The sequence below is a fragment of the Anas platyrhynchos genome, chromosome 13 (genome assembly GCF_047663525.1).
Source record: "Anas platyrhynchos isolate ZD024472 breed Pekin duck chromosome 13, IASCAAS_PekinDuck_T2T, whole genome shotgun sequence".
In the NCBI taxonomy this organism is placed as follows: domain Eukaryota; kingdom Metazoa; phylum Chordata; class Aves; order Anseriformes; family Anatidae; genus Anas; species Anas platyrhynchos.
In genome coordinates this window covers 2487768-2500087 of record NC_092599.1, presented here as the reverse complement: position 1 = coordinate 2500087, position 12320 = coordinate 2487768, and the positions used below count along the sequence as shown (strand labels likewise).

General features: G+C 41.7%; 1 protein-coding gene across 5 annotated transcripts in view; it reads left to right on the top strand.

Moving 5' to 3' along the window:
* LOC101793345 (contactin-4) overlaps window positions 1–12320 on the top strand; it is a 295254-nt gene that overhangs the window by 146041 nt on the left and 136893 nt on the right. For 4 of the 5 annotated variants that reach the window (XM_038185894.2, XM_072044289.1, XM_072044290.1 and 1 more), the window contains one exon: window positions 1931–2070. In XM_038185894.2, coding sequence (XP_038041822.1) covers window positions 2016–2070 — 55 coding nt within the window. In that variant the 5' untranslated portion in view covers window positions 1931–2015. Of the gene's footprint in view, window positions 1–1596; window positions 1700–1930; window positions 2071–12320 lie in introns of those variants that run through there. The other variant, XM_072044292.1, reaches the window with a different exon arrangement.

The window sequence follows — 12320 nt, the reverse complement described above, 5'->3', positions numbered from 1 at the left end:
CCCATGGAATAAACAGGGGCACTTTGCTTGACTTTGGGTGGATCCAGGGCTTTGTATTGCAAGTATTTTAACCAACAGGCAGATATGATGCCTTTTTTTTTTTTTCCCCCCACTGGCAGTGTTTGCAGGCGGGAAGCTTGGTGCTGCTGCTATTAACCCCCAGGGCGGAGGGGGTGCTGCAGCCCTCCTGCAGGCCAGCAGCTCGCGGGTACGTCTGTGGCCGCTTGCTCTGGGTTCCTGGCAGTAGGTTAAGTTGATAAGTGCCATACCTCTTGTGTTTTTAATTAGGTATCAGTGGCTGTAAGTGATTGTTCTGTTTCAGTCCCACGTAGCTTATTGCAGTGAGGAGAGAAACCGTAAAGCATTGCACAGCAGTGTAATGAAGAGGGGCCTTATAAGTGACACGATGGGCTTATTGATGGCACTAATACGTGGGGAAACAAGAGCATGAAAGAATTTCAGCAGCTGCTGGTGAATATAGGATTTATCTCCCGCCTCACTTAAACCAGTGTAAAAGTGAGAGCTCCTTGTCTTTGGCAGAAATCTCTGGGTACGATTATATCTGACGGAATTTGGTGTGGAGAGGAAAGCCAGTGCTTGTCCATGTGTGCAGGCTCCGCAGTGCAAACAAATACGTTTCTCAAGATCACTACAAACACAGAGTAACTGTTTAACTTTGTAAATCAATATAAAGGTCTATGATGACATTTTCCTACAAAAATTAATAATTAATGCTCTAATCACTCACTTAAGGTGTTATTAGTTTCCATTGATTAGGCCTTCCTGCTAACCCCAGCTAGCCTAATCAGTCTGCATGAGAACAGATAAATATATTCAATTAATCTCTACCCCCTTCAAAATTGCGTCTTCAGATCAGAAGATAGATTCTTAGTCTTCTCAGTGCATCGAACCTGACTTTATTAGAAGAATCCTATCAATTTTACCTCACAAAAGCAAGCGGAGACCTCTAATGATGGCCCTTCACATGCTATTAGTCATGCAGTTTGTCTTATAAGCATGAAGGCCTCTTAACTTCCAGCCCTCAGTGATATGAATAAATTATAACAATGTGTGTCTGACTTGATATATTTATTTTTTAATATTTAAATTCCTATGCTGGAAAAGTTTTTTTCCATGACGGGGCATTTTTTTTAACCTGGGATTTCACTGGCGGTGAGGGGGAGGTACTGCCATGATATGCAGAGTGTCTTCAGATTGCCCGCTCCGAAATTTTAACTATGTACAAATTGTAATAGAGATTGCAGGCAAAAGATTTTTTTTTTCACATGGAGATGTTTGGAAGGTTGTTTTATTTATTTATTTATTTCTTAATTAAGATTTTCAGGTCAATGAGAATGGGAGGGAGAAGGGAAACACATCCCCCTCTCCTGAACAGGGTGAGAACTCTTCCTAGCGAGCACTGCCTTGCAGAGGTGATCTTTCACCCACAGAGGGCTTTTGTTGAGAGAAGCAAGAGTAATTTTCATGGCTTTTTTCTTAACCGTAGTTTACAGAGTTAATGAATTACATGTAAGATTACCCTGGAGAGGCACTGAGCAAGTCTGCAGTTGAGAAAATGGAGAAACTGCAGAAATTTCACCACAGCCTGGTGGAAGATACAGATCTGGGGCTACATCATCATCCTGAGCTGGTGCCCAGTGTACCTAGAGCCTTGCTTTTGCAGATTTTTTTTTCGTCTGTAAGTTCTGTGCATCTCTCCTGACAATCATCTCCTCTTCTTGAGATCAGTGTAGTCTCTAGTCTTACTACTTCTCAGAATTATTTAAATTTAATGTTTTAAAAACTTTCTTTTGGTCTTAAGATGAGATTTCTCTGGAGGAAAAAAAAAAAAAAAAAAAAGCAAGCCTTCAACAAATGGAAGGAGCAGCAATCCTAAATCTCCTTGTAATCTCTTTTTTCTCTTTTACAGAATAAAGGTTGCCTAAAATTTCTAAGGAGGCCCCATTCTCTCCTACAGTTCCTGAATTCGTCTCCTCTGACCTGGGAAGCTAAAGATGAGGTTGCTATGGGAGCTGCTCGTGCTGCAATCGTTCATGGTGTGCCTTGCAGGTAAAGTGTCATTTTAAAACTTCTTCAAGAACGCTGCTGTATTTGACATCGAGGCAAAAGCGCACTGCATTTTATAAGCTACTGATATAACAGCAAAATAAGCCCTTGCTCCATGTTTGGTATTACCAACAGTTGCTGCGCAGATCACACTGATGCTCTTAGCAAGCTCTTTCTCCTGCTGATTGGTATTGGCACAGCAAAAGTTCTGTGTTTCAGAGCTCTGTTCTGCCCATCTTCTGTTCTGAGTTGCTGTTGACAAACGTTGTTTTCCCATGCTCAGTGCTAAGTGTTTCGATGCTCAATTAAACCTACGTGGAATATAGCTTTAAATCCCATTAAAACGATGTTATGAGGAGTGTTATAGCTAAGACCCTGCTCCATTTAACAAATAATTAGAATAACATATTTCAGTAATAAAACCGTCTTCTGTAACTGTCCTTATTTAACTTTTTTTTTTCCATGAGAGTTGCACTGTTTTGAGCAAAATGAAATTTCTGAGTATACCATTTTCGTTGAGCCAAAACAGTTCTTGAAGACCCTTCAGATTTACGAAGGGCCAGAAAAGCTTGCACCAAGCAGGTGCCTCTGCTCCTGCAAACTGTGCAGTCAGCATGGTTCACTAACATGTGTTTTGTTCTGGGTGGGGGCTGTTAGATTTTAATTGCTGTTTGTCACCTTGGTGTTCTTGACTGCTCTAATTTATCTGTTGCTTGGTGCTCAATTTTGTTTAGTAACTTGTGCTTTCTTCTATTTTATGTGTGTACGTTGTCAGGGTACTTTTAAAGCATTAGGTAATAACAGACTGCTTAAATAGTGTTTACTTTCTTCTGCTTAGCTCTACTGAACACTAAGCCACTTTTATTCCGGTACTTATTGGTCCCTATTTTTGAAATTTGGTTCCAAGTCTTCCTAAATGTGCTATGACAGTTTCTGAGCTGGCAGAAAATTGGATGCAAAGAGATTCTGCAGTGCAGTGCCATCCCTGTGTCGGGAACTGTAACCCTCTAGAAGTTACGCTGCAGGAGTAAAGAAAATAGACTCCTTTATTATAAGCAAATACACAAAAATTTGGAAAAACAAAAGCATGCAGAATAGTTTTGTACTGTGACTTCCATATTTAAGGCATCCATCACATAAAGTCTAAGGTCAGCAAAATGAAAGTTTCAGCAGAATGTGTTCAGGGGTTTGTCTTCATCTTTTACATCTGTTTTTGTTTTTTGCTTTTTTTTTTTTTCTTACAAAGCTTCCGATTTGCCCACAGACCTTTTTGTGATGTTCCAGAGTAGGTGAATGTTGTTTCAGGATGGTCTTTTCGTGCCTTGCGCTGTCCAAACTCCCCATGGATGTAAGGGGCATCGGAGACTGCTGCGAGGCTCCAGCAGCCACTTGGGCTTTCTGAATGTTTCCAAAATTAACATCTGTTCCCTGGAAATGGCACGAGAACTTCCAACCCCTTTTCTTCTACATCATTAAACAGCTGTCAGATCTGTGGCACAGAGTATCTAAACGTGCTGTGGAGCTACCAGCTACTAGCTGCTGGAGCTCCTGCACTCTGAGGGATGCTACTATTGATTTTACATGCTGGGGGTTCAGATGTTAGTTATTCACTGCAGGATAACGTGCTAAGATAAGAAAGTTAGATCAATCCCAGGACGTAACTTAAACCAGCTGCGGAGAAGTGCAAATCTCATAATTTTGGGAGCTATCTGGCACTTGGAGAGGCGGCAGCATTGCTAAAGGTCTTTCTGACCTTAATGCCCCCTTCCATCCACCACCCAACTGGGGATTGTGTCCTTCTGGGTAATTTTCTAGATTGTTTGGAGATGTATTGATAAAAACTAACACGCTTGCTTTGACTCGATGGCTGATGTATAAACCAGGGTTCCTGGTTTTCTTTCCAGGTTTCTTTTCCTCAGGTGTCAGCTTTGGAAAGCAGCAACTACAAATTATTCCTTTGGTCCCAGATAACACAGATTTGTTAGGGCTGTCAAACTCCTTAAGTATCAGGTGTGATGGTGATAGTTTTGAAGTTTGGAGGGTGGGCCAAGAGGCAGGACAGGCCGTGAGGAGCAGCATGGTGGTGCCCACGGCCTGTAGTGGGGTGGCTGGGATAAGCCGCACAGGCCCGAATGGAGCCTTCCCGTGTTTGCGTGACTTTTACGCAATTCTTTGCCTCATTACCTTCCTGTGGCAATGAGTTTCACTGTTGAAGTCTTATTTGCATGTTAATGAGCTGCAGTCCTAGTCACATTACCCGTGCGAGTGTGCATATGCATATTTTATAATGTCATTTAACCTCTGAAGATCCAAACAGGCTTTGGCAGAGGATGGAGGAGGAGCCTGGCAGCCCTTGAGCAGTGCTTTTGCTTTGCTGTTCTGGCTTCTGTCCTGCCCCCAGCCTCACAGGCTCTGGTTTCTGCCCTTGTGCTTGTTCTTGCCCTTTAAACACAAAGATCTCTGCTCAGCACAAGCAAGGCTGGCCCTCCTTTCTCCTTAGCAAGCACCATATAAAAACAATAGCTTCAACAAACAAATTCACCCTGCAGCTCTGTAATGGTGCTTCTGTTTCCACAAGTTTGTTTTGTCAAAGGGAAAGTGCTGCGGCAGCTCTGTCTGCTCCGATCAGGCCAATGGAAGTGGCTTCAGAAAGCCAAAATACAGGATGGAGTGTTTGTTTTATTTATTTGAATGCATAAGAAAACAGTGTACTTGCTAGCATGGCTTCATGCTGTGGAGGTCTTGGTTTTGCTGTGTGGGTAGGGCTGGCAGCTCAATGGGAAATGGATGCTGATTCTGAACACGGACAAATTTCTGCATCGCCCCCAGGGCGGTTTATGGGTCACTCTGAAATTTCTGTGCTATGCTCTGTTACGTGAAAAGCTGGAGTTTCACCACTGTCCGGGTATCCAGAATTAGATATAACAGCGTTTACTATGGGCTCCTGGCTGGCTCTCAGACATTGTCAGGATGGCCCAGCAACACCCAGCTTCATTCTACAGATCCAGGCACAGTGTAATGTTTTTCAATATCAAATTCTATCATATTTTTCATTGGAGCAAAGCAAAAGCATTGTTTCACCTATTATTAACTGGAAAATACCATTTTCTAATCTAGAAATATGCACAAGAGAGCAAAAGTTGGGAAGACAAAAACATTTCTGCAGAGCTTAATTTCAATGTGTTTTTTCAGAGCTGTATTTTAATAGGAAAATATTCTCATAAATGCCTGTCCTGTCATTCCTTCTTCTGTCAGATTCTGGTACAGCATAGCCAAATAGCTCAGCAGTCGTCCAGGACAGAATATTTAGAGCACGATTATGTAATTCCTTGGGAAAAAATTATGTATATATATATATATATTAAAGTGTGTTCCACTGTTACACAAAAATGATGGTAATTTACATCAATGCAGCTTGTGAAAAGAACTGGATTTAATGAGCAAATGTGTGTATAAGAAAACTTACTGTATATTGCATATTCACATGGTGTCTTACTGACAAAGTACTGTATTTTTAGACTGAAATTTCAGAATAACACAAGGCCTTAGTTAGTTTAAACACTGAACATTTGCTACATGAATAGGAAGCATAAAATAACGTAATCAGTAATGGCAGTCTACATCAAACGAAGGGTGATTTTTCAAGAAATGTGGACATTTCTTTCCCATCTCCCATTGAATTCCAATGAGATCTGGGCATCCAGCTCTGTTACAAATTCGAAATTCATACAAAGATGAATATTCACAGGCCAATTTAAATGCAAGCTTCTATCCAAACAGATGTAGGTTATGTACAAAAGAAATTCTACTAATTTCATGTCTGAATATAAATAATTAAACCAAGAAGAGTAGTACATGTTAAATGATGGTCTTCTGTAAATGATGCAGCAATTCAATTTGTTCAGCTTTTTTTTTTTTTTCTGGTGCTCTGTAGTTCCCATGACTAGTGCTTTGATGTTAGTGGGTAGCTAGAAAGTGATTAATCTGTTGCAGTTCTATAATTAATTAATTTATATTTTGGTCAGTTCTGCAACACTTTGCGTTTCTGTACCCGGCTGCCTAATTACTGTTTGCACAGCACTTGGAATAGATAAAGCACTGAATGGCTCCTATTAATATCATCGCTTCTCCACTGTGACATAGCCCTTGGCTTCATGGCTCTCAGTAAGATGTCACTGAAGTTCATGGGAAAAGGTTTATACAGATGAGAACTGATACTTATACTTAATACTTCAATGTATTTTTTTCTGAATTATTTGAGGTTTGTTGCTCACTTAAAGCTCCTGTACTTTCAAATGGTTTAGAACGAAGTCACGCAGAGCCTTGCGTGCTAGCTGTGAGCATGGGTTTTCTACTGAAGGTTAAATACTTACTGGCATTTATCGTATATTCTTTCCACCCGAGCAAATGTATTACTGGAGATTAGTGCTGTGAGTGCACTGGTCTTCACAAAACTCTGGGCACCCACCACCACAGCAGAAGCTGTGATTGCTGCAGTGCACCGGGGCCATGAGCCCAGCAAGATTGATTGTGTTTTTCAGTACATCAATATGATGAACAACAGTTTCATGAGTGGCTTTTGGGAATTCCTTTGACTGAATTATATTTTTAATAAAATTGAGTGTAATTTACTCCTGCCAGTAGCCATCACGTGACCTGGATCCAGCAAGGTGATGTGGCTGTCGAAAAGGAAACAGGGTCCTAGCATACTTCAGGGAAGGATGTCCAGCAGAAATGGGGAAAAGCTCACACCTTGATGCTGTCTTGGATGGGGTACTGTGTGCAGTCCTGGCTGTGGTAGGGAGGTGTTCAAGCCATGACAAGGAACTGCTACATCGATCTGGAGAGCTGGAGATGAAAAAAGGTTCATTTAAACTAGGAAAATAGAGGAGAGAGTGGAAGAGCTAAGAGGGCATTGGGATAAGAACAATTAAATCTGAAGTGAGCAACAATTAATTTAAATTGAAACCAGAACTCTTTTAGACACCAAATGGGATTCTACAGTATCACTCAGCTGTGCGTTGCTGTAGAGGGAAGGTTAGAAAATGTATGTGATTATGTGTAATATATTCTTGTTTAGGGATTATATGACAAGTTTTTCTGTGATTGCAGAAGATTGGTCTCAACCTCACAAGGGGTCTGTACCCATTTTGTGCTCCTGATCTGTCAGCAGCGAAGCCCTCGCTAGATGTGACCTGACTCTGATCTAGGCCATAATTTCACAAATTATAAAGTTAGGGACAATATCAATGCAATTCTCTTTTTTTTTTTTTTACATGGAGATCATTAGGTACGTCATATTTTTTTCTCTGTTTAACTCTCAAGTCCATCTGGGCAAGTTTAATTACATCTTTCTCAAAGAAAAATTACTGAGGTAACATGATGCACTTTGAATAAAACAGAGAATACACAGACATTTTTATAAGCAGATGTTCTGACTATCTGTCTGTGTATTGATCCCCTGTGCATTTTATATGATGCCTCTTTTCAATTTAGCTTTTTTGCATTTAAATTAGTAGGTACGTATTGAAATTAAATCTCACTTAGGGAGTTACAAAAATACCTACTTTTCTAAACATCTATCAAATTAGGAAGAATATGGACCCCAAATGCTTCTTTATTGCCAATAAGAATGAAGTTTTATTGAAAAAATTGAGGTGCTTAGTCTATTGCTTTATAGGTACAATCTCTTATCTGTTTCTTAGCAAATCTAAATATTATTGGAAAGGGACCTCATTTTGCAATTCGTCTGTGGTCATTGAGAAGAACGAGAAGGTAAGAGAAGGAAGAAGAGAAGGAAGGCTGCCAGGTCGGGCACTGGGGTTTGCTGCTGACTCCATCCCGTGGCTGTCAGCCGGCTCCATCTCCGAGCTTTGATTTAGATGACACAATTGCACAGCCTGAGAGCTGCAATCCTGGGCTACAGTGCATAGCTAGAAATGATATCTGTATTCATTGCATGTAAAACAGTTCACACACTTTCTGAGGTCTTGGGTTGGAGCTCATATTTACTGCTACGTTTGTCTTGAGTTGCTGGGGAAAGGCTGGCATAAGCAGGCAGAAACCTGCATCCGTGTGGACACTGTTAGCTTGTCACCCCCTGACACTGCCTCGCATAGACACAAAAAATCCCTTTTCTCCACAGTTCTGTGGGTATTTTCTTCCTTTAGAATAGCAGCAGGAGTTGCTGGAGGAACGATTAGTTTCCAGTTGTGACTGGTGGGGTTAAATCTCTTGCTTTTGCCTCCTGCCCTGATGTCATGCAGCTGAGCATTAGCTGATGGAAAATGATGTTGATGGTGATCGTTATTATTTGGATAAAGGTCTTTCAGCTAAGCAGCAATCAAGGGTGATCATCCAAACGGAATAAAAGGGGAGAGGGTCAATTAAACTTTGATAATTATAGTACTGTAAATGTGGGGAATAACAGAATTACCCTTTAGTGACAGCAAAGTGTGTAAACAGGCTGGCAGAGCGTTGCTGGGTGATGCTATCCCTAGCAGCAAGTAAGACTCTTTCTGTCTGCATGATTTGGTAGGGTCTAACAGAAATGCATGTTGTTTTCTGCCACCTAGGCACAGGTTGTTGCAAGGGCTCCAGGTCATGCAGCACTGGGGCCATGAAACATTTCGGGTGCTTGGGTGCAGGGGAGTTTGTGGCCAGTAGGCATGCTGCTCCCAGTAAGTGCTGCTTTGAACAGAAGGTTGTAGTGCAGCTCGCTCATCTGCACGTTATTTAATGCTGGTTTATTGGAGTGTTTGTAAAATGCCGTGACGGTCTGCACTCTGAAATTAAGGGTGTTCTCGTTACAGGCTGCACAGACTTCTTGCTGCAAGTTCTAGAGAAGTTCTCCCAAGTATTATTCTGAAAAATCAAAATTTGAACATTATCACCACAGTGCTTCATTTTTCTTGATGTATTTGAATGTTTATTTAGCAATAAAATTTACGTATTTAGCTTCATAATCAAACCAAGACACAATTGTTAAATAGTCTATATCCTATTAATTAGGCTGTGAAACAAAGCAAGCATTACAACCATTTATAATGGAGTACTGCTGAAGTTGATAATCAATGAGACAGGCAACTAATTAACCATCCAGCACCCGACATCTTCAGCTGAATTTGGTGACTTTAAACTTAATTAAGCTTTCCAGGTGCCAGTAAAAATATGAAAAATATATCTATCTTAATGTACCTTATTTCCGCTTTTGTGAGTTGAAACCGATGAAGAGTGCATCACTTTGAAGAGAAATTGTCATTTATAAAACATCCCTTATCCGTATTGCATAACTAAAAAGTCCTGTATTAGAAGGCTTTGTTTGAACACATGAGGGACAGCATGTTTCAGATTGCTTCCTCTTTATTGTGGCTGATATTTCTGCCACATCATTATTTGATTCACACCATCTAAGTGTTTCATTGATGCAAAAGAGATCCCTGACAAAGTTCAAAATGCTATTGTTGTTTTTACTTGTGAAAAGCAAATAATATAATGGGAGTTCTGTGGGACTTGGAAAAATAAATTATTTCTGCCCCTGCAAGCCTGCTGTCTGTAAACAGACAAGATGAAACACTCGCTGAGAGCCGGATCAAGCTTTATTCCTGTAGCACTCACTCTCCTTCCATTTTTAGGATGCTCCATGTGAAATGGCACTTTCTCTAGGTTCACACTGTGTGGCTTTACTAGCAAACATTTGAAGAGGGACTTGAAAGAAGGCAGGTTGATGGTTGGGCTTTCTGAGATGTGAAGCCAGGGAGTGATGCAGGAGACAGCAAGATAAAAAGGGGCTGGAGGCGGTTGGCTGCACGGGTGGAATGAAGATGAGAAGCACGCTTCCTCAGCTACGGAAAAATTGCTGCGAAATTCTTGGTGTCAAATCATCCTCTTCAGATATATTTTTTTTTCTTTTATAATGTCCCTTGCAAGGGGAATTATGTCTAGAACAAATAACGGCATTGTCATGTTTCTGAGCTCGACTGCTGAAGTCCCGGTTGTGATTTGGCAATAACTTCAGGCACTATGATCCTTCTCCTCGCACATTTGTCATGAGTTTGTGATCCCCCAAACGCGTACCACAGGTCTGATGCTTGTAGCACGCCAGCAAAAAGGTCTCTAACCTCCTCTGTGATTGATGCACAGGTATCCTGGTGGCCGTACCCAGAGAAAGTAAATATAGGGAAGTGCTGCTGAGAGGGGTGACACTGCCAGTTAACGTCAAAGTAAGACAAACAGCTTAAGGAGCAAGCAGCTTTGTTCTTGTTGTTTTTCTCCTGAGTGAGGGAAGAAGACTTTGAAAGAGTTAGAGGTGTGAGACCAGACCACAGGCTGAGTGGCACAGCACAGAAATGATGGCTACTGTGGTACTGCTGAAACAACAGTTGAAGAAGACGCCAAAAAAGCTCTTATGTGCACCAAAGCTCTAAGTCTGGGGGTTTCCTGAAGGGGCTGTGAGGTGCAGCTGTAGCCAAGGCACCCGGCAAGAGTGGGATGGAAGCTGCTTTTTTGTCTCTGTTGGCTCCCTTCGGTCCCTGCAGGTTAGGAACACTGAAGTATTCAAGGAGAGGAAGCAAATCTAAAAGGCAGCACAGCACATTTTCTGCAAACGAAAGATGATCCTCAACTGTGGCCAAGAACAATTAGTGGTAAAGGCTACTTCTCTCTTGTGCTACCCATTGGCAAAACTCCCTTCCAGGTGTTCGTTCCTCTGTGCACACTAATGTCAGTTCCTCATTTCAAAATATTTCTTCTTGAACTTGCATGTTTTGTTTTATCTCTATTTTTTGGTACATTCCCATACTTAGTAGAGAATATGGAATTTATTCCCGAATGAAAGGCAAAGCAGTGACAAGTCATCAGTTAGCAGGAAGGGAGAGAACCTAGCACTTTCCCGTGTAAATTATGTGAATCCTGGATGTAAGCCAGGCATTCATTTGGTTAAAATGGGGTTTGATAATTGAAACTAATTTAACATCGACCCTATTAAGTTGCATTTTATTGCTCATTTAATACGCCTGTCTCCCAAGCTCTCCAAAACTGGGAAGTGCCTTTGTAATATGAATTTATAATTTGTCAGAGCTCCAGCCAGGTAGGTAGACGCCAAGTTTGCTCCATGGCATTAGCACCAATGCGTGGAACAAATATTTGGTCACTGTGATGCCTTCAGGCAGAGCCCTGGGTTGGTACCGGTGGTTATGCTGAGCAGCACAGAGCCCTGCCAGCACTGCTGCATCCTCTGTGCTGCCCCAAAAAGCAAGGATTTGTCCCTCCTGACAAATAGCAGGGGTCTTCCGATAGCCTGAGTCCTTAGGCTGATGTCTGTCAAAGAATGCCAGTTTAAATCATCCCAGGAGCCATCTCGTTTTCTTTTAATGACCCAGGGTTTTTCATGTTGTGCCATCCTGCTCCTTGTTCCCTCTGCCTTGCTGATCTTTTGTATGATTTCTGCATTTCACCACTAGCTAAATCTTTTCTACGGAGCATGAATCACCGTGCAATTCTGTCATTAGTCAGCACCCCTCTCGGTGCCAGTGGCAGCACAGCGCTAGGTGTTGGTTACTCAGCCACAGTCATATTTATCAAAAGAACAATGAGCAGAAAAGGTGAAAGGGCAGGAAAATACAGGCGTGCACAAACCCCCGTGATGGACGTTTGTTTACAAACATGTCCTTTTCTGCAGCTCTGGCTGCAGGAGCGGTGTGTGAATGATAAATTACAGCTCTCACCCCGGGGAGCTGCAACAGGAGTGCGCCGGGCTTGCGTAGGGGACCCTGGGGACGGGGAGCACAAGGCACTGAGTGGGTGTCAGCGCTGATGCAGCATGCAAAGACAAGCTCTGCAAATGCAACCAAAACCACTTAAAGTGGAATTAAAAGGTACAGTTAGTGCTACCACACGTGAAGTGTGACCTGGGGAAGAAAGCGTAGAACTATTTAATATTACACCTATGCCCAAAAAGCACTAACCAGAGGCATTCAGTGCCTGGTTTTAGGCACTGAAAAAAAGTGCCTAAAAAAAAAAAAAAAAGCTGCAACTTCATTATCCAGAGCACTTTTAATGCACGTGGCTAATGCCTTTTTTTTTTTTTTTTTTTTAATATAAAAGCATGCAAGCAGATACTAAGGACAGCAAATCCTTGTGTGAGGCAAAGCATAGGGTTGTCTCCATCATCATGAAAGAACAACGTTTGACAGGCATTAGTCATGTTAATTAAACCCCTGCAGGGTGCAAGAAAGGGGGCATTTGGATGTTGT